Source organism: Bos grunniens, chromosome 17 (assembly GCF_055505025.1).
Source record: "Bos grunniens cultivar Pamir isolate PY7600 chromosome 17, Bosgru_T2T1.0, whole genome shotgun sequence".
Lineage (NCBI taxonomy): Eukaryota > Metazoa > Chordata > Mammalia > Artiodactyla > Bovidae > Bos > Bos grunniens.
Genome location: NC_141181.1, coordinates 72,198,591 through 72,221,774, shown reverse-complemented (window position 1 = coordinate 72,221,774; position 23,184 = coordinate 72,198,591). Strand labels below are relative to the sequence as shown.

At 65.1% G+C, this 23,184-nt stretch overlaps 1 protein-coding gene across 2 annotated transcripts; it reads right to left on the bottom strand.

The window, feature by feature from the left end:
• Positions 1-2,672: 2,672 nt before the first annotated feature.
• Positions 2,673-22,406, bottom strand: PPM1F (protein phosphatase, Mg2+/Mn2+ dependent 1F). 2 transcript variants are annotated; one of them, XM_086349102.1, is made up of 8 exons: positions 22,341-22,406; positions 17,595-17,845; positions 13,379-13,530; positions 10,620-10,822; positions 10,025-10,213; positions 7,958-8,101; positions 6,350-6,443; positions 2,673-5,797 (listed from the first exon to the last, which is right to left on the bottom strand). In XM_086349102.1, exons 2-8 carry the CDS (start codon positions 17,789-17,791, stop codon positions 5,493-5,495), a joined length of 1,284 nt encoding a protein of 427 aa, XP_086205228.1. In that variant the 5' UTR covers positions 17,792-17,845; positions 22,341-22,406; the 3' UTR covers positions 2,673-5,492. The 2 variants fall into 2 exon arrangements, with proteins under 2 accessions (XP_086205228.1, XP_086205226.1); XM_086349100.1 differs by having other exon boundaries at positions 22,350-22,406.
• Positions 22,407-23,184: the final 778 nt, after the last annotated feature.

The following is a 23,184-nucleotide window of genomic DNA, read 5'->3' as shown; positions in this document are numbered from 1 at the left end:
AGACTGGGGTGGGTGGCCATCGCCTACACCAGGGGTTTATATTTGTTACATTGATGGAATTAGAGTCTGATGGAACCAAGTGCAGGTGAGGATGGGGGACGTGGACACACCCTGTGTGCCAGGGGCCGCAGCATGGCACAGGCCCTTTGCATAGCCCTTGGTGGGGGTGAAGATGCGTCCTGCACACAAGTGGTCGCCCAGCCCGGCCCCAATACGGGGCTCTGCAACTGCTGTGTTTAAACTCCTAATGATTTATCCCAGGGCCCCATGTTTTGTTCTGTATCAGATCCTGCAAATTCTGTGGCCATTCCCAGCCGGAGGTTCCACTCCAGGGCACCAGGACCCTGACCGAGGATGTTCATAGCAGCTCTGTCTGCAAGAAGCCAGACCCCCCCTGCACGGATGAATCCCAGAAGGAGGCCATGAGTAACAAGGACACGGAGCAGAAGAATGCAGCCAGCAGGGGCCCCGTCAGAATGACAAGCAGGATGAACTGACGGTGTCAGGAGACGCACAGGCAGGCAAGTCCACACAGAAATCCTTTACAGCGCGAGGCAGAGGCTGGGCAAGGTACTCCCAGGCTGGCTAATGGGCCCACAGTTACGATCAATTACGTCTGATCCATGATTTTGCTTCTCCATGCGTTTATGTCAAACGCTTGATGGAAGAAACGGCCCAGGCTGGAAGAGGGGGCCATGACAGGCGGCTGGCCTCAGCAGGGGACACGCAAGCTGGACTCGAGAGGCCGCTGCCTAGAACCAGCTTCACACGTGAGGCCCTGGCACACAGACCGAACTACACCACGGACCTCGAGAGGGCCAGACCGTGGCCCGTTTCTGTCAGATGTGTCCACGCAGTTCCGACTCTAAATCTGTAACTGGTACATGTAATCTGTTTCATTTCGGCAACTTTCTGTTGCTCGCCTTTCTGGGCAAAAAGGTGACTTTCATTTCCAGAGGTGTTTTTTTTTTTTTTTTCCGGTTTCATTTCTAAACATCTACCTTGGTTGTTCTGTCGCACACCCAAAACCAAAGTCTTGTTTCCTCTCTTCTCTTTTCCAAGTTCTGTCCTGCCCATCATTCTACTTTCATAATTTAGGAGGGGAGGAGGAGGAGGAGGAGGGGGAGGGAGGAGGGGGAGGAGGGGGAGGGAGGAGGAGGGGGAAGGAGGAGGGGGAGGAGGGGGAGAGGGGGAGGGAGGAGGGGAGGGAGGAGGGGAGGGAGGGAGGAGGGGAGGAGGGGAAGGAGGCAGGTGCTCCAGTCGAGCTGTGAGGAGCGGTGGGGAAGTGGTCAGGAGCAGCCTCCTGGGCCCCGGCCTGGCACCTGGTGGGACCCCCACCAGGGCTGGGTTGGCCCCCAGGAGTCTGCATGCACCCCTTGGCCCTGGGCACCGATATCCAGGCCCGAGTGCCCCAGAAGCAGAGCTGGGATGAAGCGCAGCTTTATGGGTGGGGCTGGCTGAGGGTCTGTCCTGACTGGTTCAGAACCAGGGCGGGCAGCTGGGGCTCCCGAACCCTCTGAAGGGACCTGGGGGGCCGGCTATCACCGGCTCTCCCCACTGGCTTCCTGTCTCCCCGGCTCTGGGGGCTGTCAGCAGCTCCCCCAGGCTGGAACCCTGACCTGGTGGGTGCAAGACCGTGCCTGCTCCCCGCCGGCCCCCAGCTCTTTGTGTGGTGTCTCTGCGTGTGCAAGCGTCCCCCATCTGCCCGCAGCCCAGCTTCAGACACGTGAGGCCGCTCAAGAGGGAACCGTCAAGACAGCCTATGCTTAAGGAGGAGGCTGCCAGCACTTTCTGCCGGGAGCCAGGAGGCAGAGGGGGCGGGCAGGGCGAGACAGATGGCTGAGTAGGTGGGCTGCTTGGGAGCCCCAGCCTCCCTTGGTGGCGGCAGGGGATGGAGACAGATCAAGCTGCCTCCCTTGCTGGGGGGGTTTGGTTTGGAAGGTGGGAGACCACTGCCCCGGGCCGTGGAGCCGGGGGTGGGCACTGAGAGCTCAGGGCTGACCCGGGAGTGCCCGGCAAGGCCCATGGTGAGGGCTGGCAAAGGCGTGGTGTGGGGGCGGCTGGGCTCCCCACAAAGCACCAGCACCACCTCCCGCCCCATCTTGAGATGCTCAGGCGGCACTGGGGGCCCTGGCTCTGAGCACCCCACATGTGGGCAGCCTGGATGCCTCCCACGATCCCGAGAGCTGAGCTCAGCCAGAGCACAGGGGACCTCCCGTCTGAGTGCGAGGGTGGAGGGTCTCCAGCCTTGGCCTCCCCAGGGGCCCGCCCCCGCCCCCCTCCCAGGACCCAGGGAACAGGCCCCCAGTGAACGGCTCTCCTGCTGCTGGGGCCCATGGGCTCAGGGACAGGAACCAGGCTGGCTGGTGTCTGGGGGGCTGGGGGCCGGCAGGGTTCTCCAGGGTGGCCTGCTCACTTTGCAGGATCGCTAGATGGCCCCTCGCACGTATGTGCTGTCATGCCCGACTCTGTGGCCCCGTGTGGTCCGCCAGGCTCCTCCGTCCACGGGATTCTCCAGGCAAGAATATTGGGGTGGGTTGCCATTTTCTCCTCCAGGGGATCTTCCCGACCCAGGGATGGAGCCCACGTCCATCAGCAGCTTCCAAAACCAATCCTGATGGCCGGGGGACAAGGAGGTGAGGAAGCTGAAGGTAGGACTCCGGACTCGGTGAAGGGGTTCAGAGCTTGTGGTTTATTGACATGAGCATGGGGGCCCCGGGACTTGTCCCTCAGATGGGGAAACCGCCACCCCATCTGGGAACAAACCCCTTCACATGGAACGCCACTTCCAGGAAGCCCACCGAGATGCACACGGATAAACCCCTGGCAAGGCTGCAGGCATATTTGGCGAAGCCGTGGAGCCTTGGGGGAAGAGCGCAGGCCTCCGGGGGTGCCCACAGGGCTGCAGCTGGAAGCAAAGCCAACAGCCCATCGCACCCAGGACCACCTGATCTGTTTGGCTCAGGGCCGGGCCGGGCCCGGGAGCAGTGGAGCTGTCCACCCTCCCTGGGAATACTGCGGAAGTGGCCAGGACACCCGAGTCCATGGTGGAGCTCCGGCTGTGGGGCAAGGGTGACGGAGAGGGGGAGCCTGAGCGCTGGCCTGGGGAGGGCAGGGGTCACCGGTAGCCAACTCAGGGCCCCAGACTGACAACCTGCGCCTCTCCCTTGGGGCCTGGCCCCTGCCGCTCTCCCAAGCCTGGACGCTGAGGGTGGGCTGCGTCAGGGGGCCCGCCTGCCCACCCTTGCTGGCTATGGAGTGGCCCCACTTGTAAAAGCAGGGTTCAAGGGCTCCGGCTGCTGTCTTCCACACAAGGAAGGTGCCGGCATCAGTAGCTTGCCTCTTCCCCAACCCACTTAATGTTAAGAATAGACACTAATACTTAATCACCCCTCCCTGTGGGCGGGGAGGGTTGCTAGTCCTGGCACCATTGCCCCCGAAGCCCCGGGCAGCCCCGTGCCCTACCGAGGGGACACGGAGGCCCAGGGCCGCACAGTGACCAAGGGACAGAGCTGGGCTTAGGTGGGGACCGTGGTTCCTAGGCCGGCACCCCCGACTGGGGGGACTCTTAAGACCGTGGCCTGAAAGGGCGGTGGGTCAGGACTCGAGGAGGCCAACGATGCCCAGTCCAGGTTGAGGGGGGACAGCCCTGCGACGAGGCGCTGCAGGAGGCCAGCCCCTCTTGGCGGGAGAACAGGGGGCATCCCCTCAATGCCCCCCTCCCCAACCTGAGGGCCAGCTGACCGACCCCTGTGCCGAGAAGGCCCAACGAGGGGCTTCTGGCTCCCGGAAGGCGAGACCTTCGGGTTAGACGGAGCAACACCTGCTCACTTGGCCACCAAAGCTCTGAGCTGCGGTGACTAGCTTAAGAGGCTTCTACGGCAAGCCCGGGACCCCGCTCAGACGCTTCATTCCTGCTGCTAGGGCTGGGGGCTGGGGTGGGCAACGCTGAGTCTGGGAGCCGGCCTCACAAGGGGCTCTCAGCCTCCTCCCTGGGTGAGGAGGGCCTGGGCTCCCTTAGTGCAGCCTCCTGGGCCCTGCTGCTGGGGGGACTCTGACCGCCTCCTCCAGGCCACCCCGCAGCCTGGGGACCCCCCGCGCTAAGCCCCTCCCACAGCCCAGTCCCCAATGACCTTCTCTGAAGCCTCACCCAAGTCACCCGCCACGCTTCCCCACCCATCATGAAGATCCTACGTCCTCTGGCCAGAGGACTCCCCCCGGCCCCGCTTCCAACTCCACACCAACTTGGGGGGAGCCAACCTGTCACGCACTTCCTGCAGCCTTGGAGCTGCAGGGACCAGCGGGCGACGGGCAGAGGAGGGCAGTGGAGGTTGGGACTGGAGCACAGACTCCCCTCTGCTCTCCCGCTGCCTCCAAACGTGGCCAGGGCCCCTTGGGCGTGCATCCCGACGAAACCAACTCAACCGCTGACATACCAGGCTCTCCGGAACATCCCAGACAGCGGCACGGACCTGCCGTCGGGTGGAGCTCGGTCCCTTGGCCTGGGGTCCGATCAGAGACTGGGGGATGGGACCAGGAGGGTGGGGCGGCAGGTGGGGCCACTGTCACCCCAACTCTGGAGCCCTGAGGTCTGGCCCAGGCCGTGCAAAAGCAGAAAGAACTCTGCTGGGGAGAATTCTGCCCAAAATCACGCCGCTCTGACAAAACAAATCCTGCTTTTGTTAAAAAAACAAAAACCCGCAGCGTGCTCCGGGCATCCATCCAGCCCAGCGGCCCCAGCATTGCCCACAGCTGTTTAAGGCACTTGAACGGCTTATTTACACCACCTGGAAAAGGATGTGTTTCAATCCTGATTGAGGGGAAAAAAATTTCAGTAATACTGCAAAAGGAGCGTCTCACAAAAAGAAAAAAAAAAATTCAATACTTAAAAGTTCCCTAGGGAATAAAATAAATGCGGAGCTCTGCTTAAGTTACATGACCCACGGAGCCTCTTGGCACTGACAGAACATGGACCAAACCTGAAATACTGCTTCTGAAGGAAACGCTTCCCTGGGAGAAGAACACAGACGGGACACATGCGTCTCTGTCTGGGCGTCCCCTCCTTGGAGCACAAGCCACGTGCGGGCACCAGGGGGGTCACAGGTGGGCGCCCCGTCTCTTTCCCATGAGGCCCACCCTTCATACTCGGGCACCGGGAGCCCCGGGCACCCCCCAAAGCCTCGGTCATGGGCAGTCGGGGGGAATAAGAAACCTCTGCGTGGCGCCCAGGGCACTCTGGACAACATCTGCGGCTCCCAGCCTTGCCCGAGGCCCCCAGTGCCCGGCCACCCGGCATGCATGCCCAGTGTCTTTGGTGTGGCTGCGGCCGCCACCCGCAGCCTGGGTCCCGCCCCCCCCAGCCCCTCCGGAACCGCTTTCCTCCACGAGGGTGCTCTCTCGAGGCCGTGGGGGGCATCGCCTGCCCACCTCCCGCTGGGTCCTAAGGCATCTGTGGGGGGATCACGGGGTCGGGGGGCGGGAGTCCGCGCCTCCTAGCTTCGCGGAGCGTCAGGCTCTGGCTCCAGCAGGTCCTGGGGGTCCCGCAGGAAGACCACCACGACCGTGATGTTGTCATGTGAGCCCCGCTCGCGGGCGGCAGCCACCAGCTCCTCAGCCACGCGCAGCCCGCTGCCCTGCGGCCCTGCCAGCTGGCTGCGCACGAGGCTGGCCACCTCCTGGTGGGGGACCACGTCGAAGAAGCCGTCACAGGCCAGCAGCAGGTAGTCCTCGGAGCCCGTCAGCTCCCACGAGGCCGCGTCCGCCTCCCCAGACACGTAGGGCTTCTGGAAGACGTCCCCTGGGCCGGAGGAGGATGGTGGGGAGGGTGGTGAGGGCCTGGCGCCCTGACTGCAGGCCCTGGCCGGCCTGTGGCCACCCCACCTCCAAGGCGTGGCGGCTCACAGGGCACACACTGCCAAAAGGTAGTTTCATGACGTGCCAAGTGCTCTGGGCGGCAGACAGAGCAGGGCAGTGAGAGGAGGGGGCTGGGAGGGGCTGGGCCCCCGGGGGGCGGGTGGGGAGAGAGCTGGGAGGCATTTCTTCAGCCCTGGGGGGAGACGGAAGCCCGCAGTCTCTGGAGGCCGAGGGGAGGAGAGGGACTGCTGCTTCATCTTTAAGCTAGAGGACGCCTCGCCAGCAGGAGAGCACAGCAAGATGGGCCAGCCTCCTTTACAGACCGCCCAAGGATCACCTTCAGCCCTCACCGGGCAGCCAAGGGCTTCCCCCAGACCCTCCCGAGAGACTGTCTTAAGGACGGTGACTTAAACTGCTGTTATCTAACTGGGAGGCAAGCTGCTAAGGCGCCTGCACCCGCTGTGCCGGGCCCCCTCCCACCCGCTGGCCTCCTTACCGATGGCTCTGGACACAGCCAGGGTCCCGTTGACCCTCCAGCAGTCCATGTGCGACACGAAGCCGCCCAGTGCCTCAATGCGGTCCTTCTCGTCCTGCGGAGACAGCCAGGGTGGGCCGGGGGGCGCTGGCGGGCGGTGGAGGGGTGTGCCCAAGCCGCCCGAGGGGAGGCAGCACGGGGAACCATGTGGCGGGGAGACACGTCAAACCACCCAAACCGCCCCACTGACGCAGGCGCGGCCAACGGTGCCGCTGCCAAGGCAGACGCGCGGCCCGTCCCCCGCAGCTTTTTGGGCTTGGGGAACATGCTCGCGGCAGCAGAGAGAGCCAGGGCCTGGGTCGCTGTGGGGCCCTCCGCTGCCGTCTCTCAGGGACACGGTGCCTCCCCGTCATGGGCCCCTGGGCAGGGCTGGGTGACGCTGAACAGGCCCTGGATGAGCCCTGAGCAACCCCCCGCCCTGGTCTGGCTCCCTCAAGCTCCACCGCGGGGCTCCAGGCCTGAGAGGGCCGCACAGGCTCGACCCAGCCTCGGGTCCTGAAACCGTCTCCGGCCTCCAGAAGCTCCCAGAGCAGAGGCGTCTCCAATGTGGCTGCAGCCACCCCCGTGCCCGCCCCGCGGCTCCCGTCTCTGCCCCTGCCCAGTCCAGGCGGGGTATCCTGGGGCACAGGCCCCCCACCAGCCGGCCGCCCTCCCACCCCAGCCTCCCCAAGGCCAAGCCCAGAGCTGCTGGCCAGGGGTGGGTTCCCGCGGCCCCACTCATCCAGAGCCCTGTCCACCGCGTCCTCCCATGGGCCCCGCCCTCCCAGCCCATTCACCTGTGCCTCCCACTTCTGAGGAGGTTCACCCATTGCCTGCCACCTCCCCCGTGCAGAGCCTGGGGCTCCACGACCCCAGCCTTGCCCAACTCAAAGGTGGGTGTGTGTGTCTTGCAGCCCCTCCAGGCCCCACACCCCCAGGGAGCACCCCACCACCAGCTCCGGGGCCTCAGGCCAAAGGCATAGCCACCCTCCTGGGTGCCAAGGCCTCCCGGACTCCGCATCCCTGAAGCCCAGACCTTTCCTTTTTGCCCCCCTCGCCTTCACGGGCAGGCCCTCCCCAGAACTGCCCGACAGCTTCCCTGCGACCCGGCCCCCAGCTCGCCCTCTGCCGGCCCCACTGTCCGGAGGCTGCCAGGCTCCCTGCCAAGTGTGTCCTGGAGTCTCAGCAGCGACTCTGCTCCCCCGCCCTCCCTGTCCTCCGGCCGCCTGCTGGGCCGCACCTGCTGCAGGGTCTGTGTGTGTTCGCATCCCCAGCACCTCCTCCCGGCCCGCTGCCCCAGGCCTGGCCCCTCCCAGCTCCAACCACCACCGCCTGAGGCCTCCCCCACAGCCCAGTGCTCCCCGCCTGTGCAGGAGAGGACTGGGCGTTAACCCTGCCTCCTGGGCCGCCTGCCAGCAGATACCCAGCTCCGTCCTGCAGCTCTGAGCTCCATGTCGCTGAGACAAGAAGGGCTCTGTGAGATTCCCGGCGGCCAGCGCGCCCAGCTTTAGGGGACCCGCTGGAGCGAGGCGGGGCGCCCTCCCTCTGGAGGAGCGCCTGGAGCCCCCCGGGAGGATGGGGCCCCCTTACCTGCCGCTCGGGTCTGTGCGGCTCCATCAGCTTCACTGCCTGGCCCTGCCGCACCAGGAGAACCTGGGAGTCCCCGAGCCAGGCCACGTGCAGGGTGTTGCCCGCGATGAGCGCACACACGCCCGTGGTGCCACTCTGCAGCCGCTGCAGGGAGAGGGCGCACGCGGGTGAGGGAGGCGAGGAGGCCGCCGGGACGCGCCCACACTGACCAGATGCCCACCCCGGAACGGCGCTCAGGGGCAAACAGGAACGGACCCGCGCACGCGGGGACCCACGCACGAGGGGAATCAAATCAGCACGCACAGACACTGCCGTCCGCGATGTCGGAAAGCGGACGGCTGGGGGGTCCGGGGAGCCGGGACCATAAAGGCTGGAAGGAACTTCGGGGGTGACGGGGACGTCTGTTACCACGGCGAGAGGCGCACGGGCACAGAAACGCGCGCCACACCCCCCAGCCGGGACTCTGCACACGTGGGACGTCTGTTACCACGGCGAGAGGCACATGGGCACAGAAACACGCGCCACACCCCCCAGCCGGGACTCTGTCACGTGGGACGTCTGTTACCACGGCGAGAGGCGCACAGGCACAGAAACACGTGTCAACACCCCCCAGCCGGGACTCTGCACACGTGGGACGTCTGTTACCACGATGAGAGGCACACGGGCACAGAAACACGTGCCAACACCCCCCAGCTGGTACTCTGGACACGTGGAGCCTGTCACGTGTCAATTACACCTCAGCAAAGGTCAGTCTGGATCATCATAGCCTGAGCTAAGCACCTGCTGCAGGGAACCCTTTCTCACTCCTGGGTGCCTGGGTGCCCACCCCGGGGTCTCGGACCTGGAAGCTTTTCTGTTCAGATGCAAAGTCCAGCCTTGTTGAGGGTCTGTGCTCAGACTGTGTCCCCTTCCCCACACCCCCTCTGGAGCCACCTGGCTGTTTCCAGGTCTCTAAAACCATCTTAGCATCCACCTTGAGGGCTTGGAGGACCCTGAGGTGCGAGGGGACGGGAGGTGGGCAGTCAGGTCAGGAGCCAGATGCACCCTTTTTTCTTTCAGAAACAAACAGTGGGTCCATGTAGCTGCCGACACCCGCAGTCCGGGCCGGCCTGCCTGGGGGGCTGGGGGAGGTGGTTCTAATGCTACAACGGTAACACCTTGTTACTCTCTGTCTCTGCGGTCAGGCACCTCTCACGTCACCACGGCAGAAAGATCACACGCTGCGATGGAGGCTCCGATGACAGAGTTTTTAGCAACAAGGTGTTGTTTAAGGTGCCTGCTGTGTTCAGACATGACGCTGCTGCCTGCTTGCAGATGAGGGCAGAGTGCAAACCCAGCCTTTATCTGCACCGGGAGCCTGACAGTCACGTGACTTGCTTCATACGCGCACATCGCGGAGGTGGTCTGGAACCTAACCCTCGAGGCCTCTGAGGTCTGCCTGCCCTGATCCTGTGCTTCGTTTTCTGCATTTTACGATGCGGAGACGAACCGAGGGCCTTCTGAACCCTGAAGCGGGCCCTCGCTCCCAGAGCTAACTCCGAGAGAGTGCTACTGTCTCCCCTGACGTGCTCCGGCTGCTGGGGCCAGCTGGTCTGAGCCCAGGTGCTCAGCCACTTCCATGGTCCCTGGCCCAGGCCATCTTCCCCGCCCTGATGGCTAGGGACCGCCCCGTGGCCCAGAGCCCCTAGGTCTAGTCAAACCATCCGATTCTCAGCTAGCCGCGGTGCCTGCCCACGGGAGCCACGCCGTCTGCCCCCTGGCCAGCCTCTGCCCCCTGGCCGACCCTGGGGGCTTCCCGAGTGGCCCTGGCATGGCGTGGCGTCTCCTCTTGGGAACCATGAGGAAGAGCCCCGCGCCTGTCATCCCGCCGCCCCTGATTACGAGACAGTCTCGCTGCCCGCCCTGTGAGGCCCGCACACCCTCTGCTGGAGAGAGCCCCACGCGGGTTCCGGCCACAGGCCCGTTGAGGCAGGAGCAAGGGGACGCGCTGGCCAGCGGGCTTCGGCAGGGGCCCTTCCGCCGCCTTCCTCGCAGAGGCCTGTCCCGGCGGCCCCACTCCGCACTCACCTCTCGCCGGGCCTTCCAGAGGAACATCTCGTCGGTGCGGCGGAAGGCCGCGCGGAGGGCCTCCGCGGGGTCCGCGGCCAGCTCCGGCCGGCGGGCGGCGACCGCGTGCACGTGCACGGATGCGTACCTGGCGGCGTCCGCTCCTCCGTGCCCGTCGAACACGGCGAAGTAGGCGCGGTCCACCGAGTCCTGGCGGGGAGTGCGGGGCGAGGTCACGGCCTGGGCGGAGCCGGGCGCTGGGGGACCGCACGGCCTCGCCACCAGACAGGCTGAGCTGGGGGCGGGTTGGGGGGTGGTCTTGGGGAGGACGACCCTCGGCAGCCTCAGTTTCTGCTCTGGCCCGGCTACGGGGGCGCGTGCACAAGGGCAGCGGCCCCAGACGGCTCTGGGGGGTGGGCCGGGGTAGAGCTCAGCAAGCAGGGGGCCGGGTGGGCGGGGCCCGGGCCTCCCCGGCCCAGCGCGGCGGGGACGATGAGCCCGGCTGCCCAGAGCTGGGCAGGTGCTTACGGCAGCCGTGGGCGTCCCACTTGCCTGGGCTCCGGCCGGTGGCCCCGCTGGGCACCAGGGTCCCCTCCCACCCCGGGCCCCCACTGACCTCCAGGCCGAAGAGCAGGTTGAAGGCGGGGAGGCACACATGCCGGTCCTCCATCCTGCGGCGGGCGTTGCGGATGGCGTGCGCGGAGACCAGCCACTGCCGCTGCGGGGCCCGGGCCGCTGCGGGCACCTGTTGTTGCCACTGGCCGCACGCCTGCCAGAGGCGGTCGAAGAGGCTCCGCGCCAGGCCCGCGGCGTCCAGCACTGAGGGGCAGGACCGGGGGCTGTTAGGGAGGCAACCCCGCGGACCCCTGGGGGCTCCCTGATCCCACCCCTGCTTCCCAAGACCCCTGGAGTCCATCAGCCTGACTGCCTGGCCCCCTGGGCACAGCAGCCTGAGGACCCCGCTCACAGCCTGTGTCGCCAGTTACAACATGCCTGGTTTGGAAACACACACGCACACAGGGAGCCCCTGCCCGACTGCACGGCTGCGCCCCAAAGGAAAGAGCCAGAAACGCAAAAAGTTTAAGAACAAGCACAGGGCCGCTGACTGTGCATTAATGGAAACAATATACATCCAAACACAGAGTGAATTACGGTCTGTTTTCCCAATGAAGGACTAAGAATTAATCTGTTATTCTCACACACAGCACCCCGGACAGCGGTCAGTGGAAGGAAGGAAGGAAGGAGCTCCTGACGCACACAGGCCTGGTGACTCTCCAGGGAACCCCGCGCAGTGGAAAAAGCCCATCGTGCGTGACATCACTTATCTGCATCCTCGAATGATAAGAACATAGGGATGGGGGGGCTGTCGGGGCTCAGGGTGGGGGCAGGCGGATGTCAGGGCGGCCACAGCGGTAACGTGACATCCATGTGGGATGAAGCTACGTCCAGGCCCTCTCGTGCTACTTCATCGGTTTCCACTGGGGGACAAAGATGCGGGGTCCTCACTGGCAGTTCTCACGACCGAGGCCACGGCTACCCGAGGGTCAAGTTGAATTTTAACAAGTTCAGGGATGGAACGGAAATCGACTTTGCAAACATATGAAGTGCTTCCGTCACAATCTTTTTAAAAAATCAACACTAAGGGGAAAAAATGTGAAAATGAGAGACAGAGGGGAAATTCCACATTTGATCATGAGAACGTGGACACCTCCGACCCACGTGGGCCCAGAGGATTTCAGAGGCAGGAAAGTCACAGACCCCACAAGCTCAGCAGCGGATGTCTGCAGGGCGGGGTCCCGGGCCAGGCTTTTCCTTAAGGACACTGTTTGGTGCTTTCCCCATTTCCCACTGCAACCAGAGGCTGGTTTTGTTTTTTTGGCTGTGTTGGGTCTCAGTTACTGCATGTGGGATCTAGTTCCCCGCCCAGGAAATCGACCCAGGCCCCCTGCATGGGGACCGTGGGGGTCTCAGCCACCACCAGGAATCCCACAGTGGGGCCCAGCTCTCTGGGACGGGGCGGGCAGAGGCTCTCCCCGCCCTGCCACACCTCTGCCCCCGGCAGGGGTTCTTAGAACTCCCGAGCAATGCCAGTTTTGCAAGAATGGCTTCAAGGGACAGACTTGCCTGCACTCCACTCCCATGACAGGGGTGAGCTGATGAGCGTGGCAGGCCCAGGCCTGCTTGGAGGGCAGGGCCGGCTGAGCCGGTCCCCCCTGCCCCGGCCCTCGGAGCCCCCAGGCCTGGCTCTGGGCTGTGAGCCGCACCAGCTCCTTTCCGCCAGCAGGTGGTGCTGGCTTCCTGCCGAGGGGCCAGGGGCATTTGTGGGCTGGCTGGCAGGCTTGGCAGAGGACAAAGGCAGTCTATCATCACCCGCCTGCCAGCCTTGGGGCAGGAATGCGTGGCGGGGCTGGGCTGGAATGCGGCTGGGCAGGGAGCCAGGGAAAAGGCCGCGTGTGTGTCCCTGTGCCCTGCATGTAGCACTGATGCTGGGGGCAGTGATCACGTCAGGCGGTGCAGGTGCCAGGTAACCCCTGTAACGTGTAACGGAGCAAACCGACGTGCCGTGCGTTCACGTTACACGTCACAGCTCAGTTGCGTCTCAATTAAAACCAAGGACAAAGCAGCAGTGGGTCGGGAAGGGGCACGAATGGAGAAACCTGTGGAGGCTCTCGCCGCCTGCTCCCCAGGGCCGGACCCCGGGACCCACCCTGTCCCCGGCAGGCATCCCACCTGACCCCCGCACCCTCCCCAGCCTGGTGAGCACGCAGGAGCCCAGGCCCTGCTCAGGGTGGGCCCACCAGACGCGCCCCACAGCCTGGCCCAAGGCTGCAGTCCTGGTGCAACCTGAGCTGACCTCCACCCCGGGGAAAAAACTACCAGGAAAGCGACTGAAGAGCCTGCAAAACAGGGCCTGCCCGGTGGGAGGCTCACTCCTGGCTGGGCTCCTCCGGGTGTGGACTGCAGGCTCGGGAGCAGGGCACTGGCTCTCAGGGATCCCTGAGTCACCGCCCGGCCGGGTTCCCAAAAGTTCACAGCTGAGACACGGCCTGGACTCTCAATTTTCTACCCCTGGACCCTGCGGCTGCCCCCGAAGCCAGCTCCCACGTCACCACCGTGTCGCGCAGAGGTGGGAGGGCAGGCCCGCGAGGGCTGCAGGCACCCCGGGCTCCTCCGGACAAGGCTGTCCACCGCCCAGGCTGCGCGGCTCGTCCTGCACGCTGGGGAGGCCTCTCCTGGGGCTTGGACTCTGCCACCCTGTCATGAGCCCGGCGCTGCCCACCCGTGAAACGGGAAAGCAAAGGAGGCCAGGTGGCCTGACGCTCCCCCGCAGCCTGTTTCCCACGAAGCCCCTGGGGCCCCGGAGCGGGAACTCACGTGTCACAGGGGCCTTCTCCTCCGCTCTGTCCCCTCTGTCCCCGTCTTCCTCCTCCTGCTCCAGCAGCTTCCTGAACTCAGAGAGGTCAGACTGCAGCAGCTGGGAAACCGCCTCGTGGGCCAGGCAGGCGGCGAGTGATGGTGGCGCGCTCCTGGGGACGGGGGCCTGGAGTCAGGGGCCCGTTCCTTGCAGGAGTTGGGACCCTGGGGTCTGCCCCGCACTCCAGGGACAACCCTGGCCCCCTTCCCCTCAGGGAGGTCCTTCGGGAGCCGGATGGCCGTCCAGGCAACACCATTTACGGGGTGGTGCCTCGCTGGGGCTGGTGGGAGGGGGACCCACGGACGTGTGAGCTGAGTCTACTGGACGAATGGCCTGACGTCCAGCCTCAAGACAGCTCCTGGTCCCCAATACCAGCCGGGGATCCCTGGGGGTCAGGGAGCCCTACGAATCGAGTTGTGTGTGTTACGGAGTCTAAGCCCAGCGCCTCGGCACGTGACCAGGCGTGGAAGCTGGGCTGTTGTAGAAGCTACCAGTTATGACAAGGTCCCCCGGGAGGGAGGGGCGCGGATGCAGTCATGCTGTCATCCTTACTGAAGGGGGAAACGGGGGCAGAGACCCCAGCGAGACACCCTGCGAAGACTGGTGAGCGGATCTCCAGCTGAGGACTGCCAGCAACGGCCAGAGGGACCGGCCCCGCAGACACACGGCTCCGGGACCCCGACCTCCGGAATCTTGGGAAAACATGGCTGTCGTTGAGGCTGCCCAGCCCATGGTGCTTTGTTGCCGCCCCAGGAAAGCAATCCGGGGAGTGCCACACCCACGGGCTGTGAGCCCCCGTCACACGGGGTCCCGGGGGAAGCAGGCCGTCCAGGCAGCTGGGGAAGGGGGCTCTGGGGAGGCAGCTGCCAGGGTGACAGGGTCATGTCCTTGGTGTGGCTGGAGAAGGGATGTGACACCATCTGACCAGGCTTTTTCAGGCCGGCCTGGCCTCGCCGCGAAGGGCGGGCCTGGCAATGGACCGGAAGGGACGGGGCTGCCGTGTGGGGCAGGGACCGGGTGGGTCCGCCGTACGTCTCAGGCTCCCCGGAGGCCAAGAGGCCTGGGGCACGCGGGCACGCGGTCTGGGCGGGAGAATGGGGTGGGGCAGAACGGCTGAAGGGGGCTGGGGAAGTGGGGTGATGCCAGGGGTGCCACCTGGAGCCAAGTCTGGGAAGCGAGACCGGGCTGGCTGCTTCCCAGGGCAGACAGGCTGCGCAGAGCTGAGGGTCAGCGCAGGCTAGGGTGGGGAGCAGGAGGGGCCAGGAGGCCTCCCGGCAGGAGAAGAGGGTTGCACGAGGGCTCCGGGAGGCCTAGGGTGGAGAGAGCGAGGCCAGCAGGAAGCAGTATGGGAAACTCTCACCATGGGCTCTGGGGCGTGCGGGCACAGCCCCCAGACTCAGGGACCGGATCCCACCATGGAAGGCCCCAGCTCTCTGGGTCCCAGGGCTGGCATCCTGGCCTGTCCCCGAGGCCAGGCACACCCAAGGGCAGCTGGGCATTGTGCTGGGCGGAACCAGGCCCTCCCGACGGCTGGGCGGGTGTGTCCCCCTGGGCAATCTCTGGTGAGTCTGCAGAGGGCCTGAGGGAGCTGCTGGGATGAGTCTGTCGTCTTTTTTTAAAAATGAGAAGCTGACTCAGGGGCACAGCCCCTGGAACCCGCCTTTGAAAAACAGCCAGCCGAGACCTGAGGAGCATGCTCCTTGGCCCCACGGGGATCTCCTGCCTTGAGCTGGGCCCCCTTTCCCGGTGGGGAGAACTGTGCTTCTGCTCCCGGGTCCCAGTGTGGGGCGAGGCCACAGCGGCTTCCTGTGACTGGGAGCCCTGGTGGGGGGGTCAGGGAGGTGGCTTCCGGCCTTGGGGACAGGACAATGTCTGGCTGTGGGCCCCGCCCGGCACCCCGCGGCCACCAAAGACTCCAGCGAGGATGCCTTACGACAGGCACCAGGTACCCAAGAAACGAGAACCGCTCCGGTCCACCGCCTGCCGGGTTCCCAGGGAGCCCGCAGGCCCGCGGCAGAGATGGAACTGCCTCTCAGTGACTGCGGGTTCCGGCCTGCCCGGGGGCCTGGGACGTGACCCCTGACGAGGAGGAGGAGGAGGAGGCTCTCACGCAGGATCCATTCACAACCAGCACACTTGGGCCTGGACGCCCAAGCGCCTGCACACGGGCTTCTGGGTGTGCAGGTGGGCGCTGATCGCCAGACGGGAGACACACGGAACAGCCGTGTCCACACAGGAAAGAAAAGCTGGGGACGACGAGAGCAACAGAAAGCAAGTCCATTCAAACGGCTGGAGGGCCTTCCCCGCTGGGGGCTTGGGTGCTGTCCCTGTTCGGGGACCTGAGATCCCACAGGCCGCATGATGCAGCCCAAAAAAAAAAGGCTGGAAAATAGGACTTTTAAAATAATGCGTTTCAAGGTCCTTCGAAGGGCGTCCCTGGCTGCTCAGTGGTAAAGGATCCACCTGCCCACACGGGAGACGTGGACTCGGTCCCTGGCGTGTGAGCTCGTGCGCGCCGGCAGGGGTGGGTAACGAAGCCCCCGTCAGCGCACCTACTGGGCCTGTGCTCTAGGGCGACTACCGAAACCCGCTCGCCTGGGAGCCCCTGTTCCACAGCAGGAGCAGCCCCCGCTCCCGCACCCGGAGAAAAGCCTGTGCAGCTCGAGACCCGACACAGCCAGAAACAACAGAAAGAACGTGGAGACGACTGTTCAAGGTGGAGGATTCCCTGGCGGTCTGGCTGCTAGGACTCTGCGGTCTCCCTGCAGAGGGTGAAGGTTCAATCCCTGGTCGGGAACTGAGATACCGCCAGCTCTGCGGCTGTGACCCCCGACCTCTCACCCGTCACCAGCTGCAGGCCTGCACTGTCCGCCCGCATGGACGCCTCGGGCCGACCCCCGTCTCTGGCTCAGGCCCCTCCCTGGGCAGGAGGGTCCTCTCGCCCTGTTCAGGCCTGGCAGGGACAGCGGCCCAAGGGGCTGCTGCGGGCTCGGGGCCCTTGAACATCCCTTCCACCCCCCAAGTGCCACTGTGGTGCCCGGCCCCTCGTCTCGCCCCCCGTCCAGCCCCCCAAGCCCCAGTGTGGCCTCAGCCAGCCCCAGGCCCGCTCAGCTCCCCTGGTGTGCCTCTGAACTAGTTCCCCAAAGTAAGAGCAGCCAGCCTCACCCTCTGCATGCACCACACAGACAGACAGGCCACCCGCTTTCGGACCCGCGGCCGTCATGCCCCCGCGGCCGACTGGACAGGCCTCGGGCCCCTCCCGGCAGTCGCCGGGGCTGCAGGGCAGGAGCTGGCCTGCCTCCAAGGACGCCGAACGCCAGCACTGGGGGTGAACAGTGATGGGTGAGGCCTCTGGGAGGGATGAGGCTCTGAGGCTGCCTTGTCCCCCAGCCCTACCCACAACCCTCTCCTTGGGTGGCCCGTGGCTCTCGGTTTCCCTGACTCCCGCTAAGCTGCTCACGTCCCTCTGACCTCAACTTCGTGGCCTGGGCAGTGGGGACGCGGCCACCGCCACTCGGGTCTGGGTGGCTGGGGGACAGCGTGGCCTCGGGCCAGCCTCTGAGCCTCTGCCGCCCCGTCTGTGAGGGGACAGAAAGGCGACTTCGCGCCAGTACCCACGAGGGGATGGACTGAATCCCCCGGGAAGACCCGCCGAGGCCCCCGGTCAGAGGGGAGCCTGCCGGGGAGCAAGGCCTCGGCAGGTGGGGGACGGGGCACACGGGGGCAGGGCCCCCAGCCCCACGGGACGGGCGCCTTCACAGGGAGAGAGGCACAGACGAGGGCCCCAGCACACTCACGGCCGGGCTGGGCACGTGCCGACGGGCCAGGTCGCACGTGGGGTCGGGCTGCACTCGCAGCTGAGACCAAGGTCGGGGCGGCCCTAACTGCCGGCCGCCTGGGTGCGCAGACGGGGCCCTCGCGTTGATCAAAGACCCCCACCCCGCAGGCTGCAGCCCCAGGAAACCAAGGTGGCTGGTGGTGGGGGGATTCCCATGTGCAACATGATCGGCAGGAGAGGAAGGTGCGAGTGAAGCCGACAGGGTGGGAGTCATGGTCCTGGCCCCCCCCGCCCCACCGCCCCTGGGTCCCTCTCCCCGCCCCTGGGTGCCTGTTGGGCTCCCGGTCCCCTGCCCCTGCCCCACCCCTGGGTCCCCATCCCGCACCCACACCGCTCACCGGCTGCTCAGGAAGCCCATCACCACCTCGGCCAGCTCGCCCTCCGTCTCCTCGAGGGTCAGCACCGGCCCTGGCACCTTCCATGGCAAGGGGCTCTCTGGGCTCAGTGGAGCCGGGAAGTCGCAGAGGAGCGTGTCCAGGAAGCCGGGGGTCTCCTCTGCCGTCTGGCCGTTCTGTTGTGGGGCCCCCGAGGCCATGCCCAGGGCATCGGGGGGGCAGGGGAGCTGCTGCCGGGGTCCTCGGTCTTCTCTCTGCAGGGAGACGCAAGGGTCAGCGCCCGGGGCTGGGGGTGACCGTGCCCACACCCTGCAGCGCTGAGTGCCCACTTTTCCCTGCTTCCCCTTGGAAGCCGGGGCCACACCAAGACCGGGGCTCCAGGCGGAAGGGCAGGGCCACCCACCCTCGCACGCAGTTAGTTCTGAGGCCCATGTGGGAGGGACAAACCCTGATGGGGGATCTGAGGGGCCTAGAGGGGTGGATTCTGGAGACAGACCCGGGTGTGGGTGTGGTGCAGAGGGATCCCGGCTGGAAGCAGAAGGCGTGCTCCTGGCAGAGAACAGCCTGAGAGGTCAGAGGCAGGCAGGAGTGGGGCTGGGGCCAGGGCCCGGAGGCAGGCGGACGCGGCCTGTGGCCTGTGCAGGGGGTTCATGTGCCCCGGCGGCCGCCAGAGGCAGCCCCGTGGTGCAGCAGAAGGCTCCCCCAGGACACTCGGGGCCTGCGGGAGGTGGTCAGGCCTTCCGTCCTCCCAGGAGGAGTCCCAGGCCTCCTGAGGCTTAAAGGGCTTGACCACGGGGTAAGTGTCCCCAAACATCCCAACTGTCCTGGGCTTTGAATGGCTGGAGGATGGGGGACCCGGGGGCCCCCAACCCTCTGAGGATCAGAGCTCCTAACTCTGCATGAGTCTCTGGGAAGGACGGGTGGGTGTGGGCTTGGGGGAAGGGAAGCAAGACGGGTGATGAGCGGAGGGTCTGGGGGGCAAAGAGAGGTAAGTTAAGAAACACATGGAGCAGGAAATGGCAACCCACTCCAGCGGTCTTGCCTGGAGAACTCCATGGACAGAGGCTACAGTCCATGGGGTCACAGAGAGCTGGACACGACTGAGCGACTGACACGCACGTCCGTTCTATGGCGCTGTCTCTGTCCTTGCGTAGAGACATGTATCTTTAGGAGAAACACGAAGGCAACTTACAACGCCCTTTCATATTTAAGAAGAGAAGGTTCTGGGGACAGGCTCAACGCCCTTTCGTATTCAAGGAGAGGAGGTTCTGGGGACAGGCTCAACGCCCTTTCGTATTCAAGGAGAGGAGGTTCTGGGGACAGGCTCACGCTCACAGTCAGCCCCCATCTGCTGACAATGAGGGATCACAACGCAGCCCCCGGCCCAGAGAGCACACGGGGCAGAAACGAGAGCACCACGCAGTGGCGCAGGCCCGGCTCCCTGCAACTCCAAACCCTGAAATCGCTCGTGAGTTGTGTGATCAGGGTCAAACGGGAGACAGCCGCTCGCAAACCTCCCAGGACTGGAGGGCGGCACACAGCGGCGATCCGGAACCTTCACCTTCCACCTCGCTGCCAGGGCGGCCTTGGGGGTGTTTGGGGGCCTGGCCTGGAGACGCTGTTCCCTGGGCCTGGAGCCCACTCCCCCCTGCAGCAGCTGAGCCCGGGCTCCGCTCTGTGCCCAGCGCCCCTTCCCCTGTGGGGTGCTGGCTGGCGACTCTCCTCGGAGGGGCAGGTGGGCATTACCAGCACCCCAGCTTTGCTTTCACAGCACCCGGCAGGACAAAGGGCCGGAAATGAGCAGGACGCGGCGCAGCCTTCCCCGGGACACCCGGGGTAAGGGACGGGGCGGTCTCCTTCCTGTCCATGCTCTTCTCGACCGGCTCCGGGATCCAGGGCGCGTCCCATGGCAACGGGAGCCCAGGTCGAGAGACGGCAGGAGGGAGGCAGCCCTGGAGGGTGGGCCGGGGCCCTGGGCTCTCCCGGGACCACCCAAGGAGCTGGTCGGTGAGGACGGAGCCTGGTCACCGCTCAGCAGGCCGGCAGGACGCGGCAGGGCCAGGCCGGGTGTGAGCACCGGTGGGAGGGGGCTGGTGAGAGGCCGGGGCAGGACCCGGGCCTGAGGACCTGCAGGGGGCGAGGGAGGGACCCTGGGCTGCTCGACCCGTCTGGCCCAGCGTGGCCCGTGGCCAGGCCCTCTCGCTCTTGCCATGAGGCCCCCCAGGCTCCGCTTGCAGTGGAAATAACGACGCTGCCGCCTAACACCCGCAGGGGACCAGGGCGGTGCGGGCCCCTCAGGGGCCTCTGGCCCCTCCTCTCACCGCCCAGATGCGGCAGAGAAAGGGCCGAGCCAGCTACCCAGGGTCCCCGTCACGGGCCTGGCTCCCAGCCCACTCCTCGGGGGCTGCTGACCTCGGGGGCTGGCCACTCCCAGACCCCTCCCTCATCTCTGCGCCCGAGACCCCGAGACCCGCGCGCTCTGCCCCACCTTGGCCGAGAGCCCCACAAAGTCTTCAGGGTTCTACAGCCCTTCTGCTCACACCTGACTTGTCAAAGTCCATTTTTCTTTTCCTTTTTCCATTTAAAATATCTACTTTCCTCTAGTTTAGCCATCTTGACTTAGAAGCTCAACTCGCATATTTGTAAGCCTGGGTTTTTCTCCACCACATAGACAAGGCAGCTACTTGTGGCCTCCTGCTTGATTTCCCAACAAGAGGGAAAAGAGAAAGAGAGCCTTAGGAAGGGAAAACTGCACCACTGTTACAAAAGCATCGTCTTCATTGCTGCAAACTTTTCTGTAAGTGGAGAGTCTTATTTCTTCATTCATAAACAGCCAGTGGGAAGAGTACGGTGGAAACCTTTCCAGATCTTTTCCTATGTGTATATTTTCTTGTTTTTAATACATTTAAGGTAAAGCAATGTGTATGCTCCGTCAAGTCTGACTCTGTGGCCCCATGGACTGTAGCCCGCCAGGCTCTTCTGTCTATGGAACCTTCCGGGCAAGGATCCTGGAATGGGTTGCCACTTCCTGCTCCAGAGGATCTTCCTGATGCGGGTCGAACCCGCATCTCGTGTGTCTCCTGCATTGGTACATGGATTCCTTGCCACTAGTCCCACCTGGGAAGCCCAAGGAAAGTATACATAACACAGGATTTATCATTTTGTTCATTTTAAGTGTGGGTTTCCCTGATGGCTCAGTGGAAAAGAATCCACCTGTCAATGCAGGGGACGAGGATTCGATCCCTGGGTTGGGAAGATCCCTTGGAAAAGGAAATAGCAACCCACTGCAGTATTCTTGCCTGGAGAATCCCCCTGGACAGAGGAGCCTGGCGAGCTCCAGTCCACGGGGTAGCAGAGAGCGAGACACGACTGAGCAACTAAGCAGCAACACACGACTGCAGCTCATCCTCTACTCGTTTCAAGCGCGCGGTTCTGCCGCACGAAGCGCGCTCATGCTGTGCAAACACGCTTTCACAGGACTGACTTCTCATGAGACTGTAGCCTGTCCCCCACCATCCCCACCGGGTCTCCGGGTGTAGCAGCACCCTCTATGCGAGGCCCCTTTGAACACAGCTGCTGGCAACATGAGGGTGGAGAGGCGGGTGTCAGCTTCCTCCCAACACCCTCCGCAGGTGCGGCCTGAGGCCTGGCCCCTTAAAAGAGGAAGCTAAGACACTCGGTGGAACATGGTGGGCAGCAGACAGGTCCTACAGACAGTGCTGGCTTTGGGCCACATCAGAAAGGAATTCTAGGAATGAACCTACGGAGGTTGGCCTAGCGGCCTGCGTCCTGTTTACCTCTCACGACTGTGCTGACTACAAGCCTGGACTCAGCCACTCTGCAGTGAAGAAACACGCTCCGGGAGGGTCAGCAAACCCCCACGGAGGCCGCACAGGCAGGAAACGGCCAAGCCGGGATCAGGTGGGGTCATCCCGGCCTTTGTTATTCCCAGCTCAGTGGCAGGAGAAAAAGACTTGAAATGTGACCATCGGCCGGATATGGCAGGAAAGGCAGAAATGAGCCTCCAGTTCTATGTCCTGCGGCCCCGGGGGGCACAGCTCGCCCTCGGAGCCTGCCCCAGGGTATGTCAAGAGGACGTGTGTCACCCAGCACGTGTCACTAAGGGCACGGTCCCCGCTGGGTGCCAGGCTGCAGGGCAGGGGCCAGCACCGTCGGGAGGGCCTGGCGCTATTAGGCCTGGCACGAAGACCCCCACTACGGCCAGCTGCCACTCCCCTGCTGCACAGAGAGGCTGAGGGGCCCGGCTGAAGCCGCACAGCTGCAGCGCGGGGCCTGAGCCTGGGGTTCCATTGCACACGCGTCTGGCTAACGCCACTCCACGCAGCCCGAGCGCTGGGTGGAAACGGAAACACTCGGATACACTCCGGGCCGGGCCCGGATCGGGGGGGGGGGGCGGGGGGGCGCTGGGGCGGCAGCTGCGGCCCGGCAAAGGTGCGGGGGGCTTGCTGGGGTAGGGGTCTGGGCCAGGGGTGCGGAGGGGAGCGCGGGACCCCGGGCAAGCGGGCGCGTTGCGCCTCGGCCCTTCACCGCGCGCCCCGGCTCGGCTCGGAGCTCCCCGCCGCACCCCCGGGCGCGCAGCCCCCAGGCCCGCCCCGGGCCCCCGACCCCGAGGTCCCCGCCCTGCAGCCCCCAGCCCCTCGCGGCCCCCCAGCCTGCCCTTCTGCCCCCGCCGGCGCACCCCTGCCGTCAGCCCCCCAGCCCCGCGCCCCGCGCCCCCCAGATCCCTACCGGCCTCACCCTCCGCCGCTCCGCCACCGGGCGCCCGCCTGGCCGCCGCTCCGGCCGGCCCCGCCCACTTCCCGTCCGTCTGGCCCCGCCCACTCCGCCTCCGGCCGGCCCCGCCCACTTCCCGTGCGGCCGCGGCGCAGGCGCAGTCAGGCCCGGGCGGGCGGGGCCGACCTCTGCTGCCCCCTGGCGGCCGCCGCTGCAGGGCGCGGGTCTCCTCCTCCCGTGGCGGCCGGGTAGGGGGACAAAGCCTTCCTCGGGGACGCCCAGACACTCGGCAGCTTGCACAGTCGAGAGCAGGTCAGCGGCTGGTGGAGCGGGGGTGCCACCCAGCACTGCCCGGGGCTCACGACCCTTTTAGGGACCCTTAATTTCGTATTGCCACAAACTGACACAGTATCTGCAGGCCTGGAGGTCAGAAGCCTGCAGGGTCTCAATGGCCTACGTTCAAGGGTCATCAGGGTGCCCTTCCTTTCTGGGGGCTCTAGAGGAGAATCTGTTTTCCTTCCTTTTTCAGTTTCTAACTGCCCCGCCTCTCTTAGCTCATGGTCCCCCACCTTCGGAGCCAAGAAGACCCTCTTGATGACTTTGGGCCACCCAGATGGCCCAGGGTCATCTGTTCTAAAGTCAGGTGAGCAGCCCTCGTTCAGCTTGCAGCTCTGATTCCTCTTCACCACATCATCTAAGAGCAAAACAGTTCCAGGGCCCAGGACCCGGACATCTTCGGGGGGCCGCTTCTCTGCCACCCTAGAAGCCAAGGGAAAAAACTGGGGGCCATGCTACACAGCTTGTGGGATACTACTTCCCCCACCAGGGATCCACCATGTCCCCAGCCATGGAAGTGGGG

Coding starts and splice junctions, on each gene's coding strand:
- PPM1F (XM_086349102.1), bottom strand. CDS start 17,791: ATGGCCTCGGGGGCCCCACAACAGAACGGCCAGACGGCAGAGGAGACC. Junction 13,531..17,594: donor ATGGGCTTCCTGAGCAGCCG/GTGAGCGGTGTG, acceptor CCCCGTCCCCAG/GAGCGCGCCACCATCACTCG. Junction 6,444..7,957: donor CGCACAGACCCGAGCGGCAG/GTAAGGGGGCCC, acceptor CTGTCTCCGCAG/GACGAGAAGGACCGCATTGA.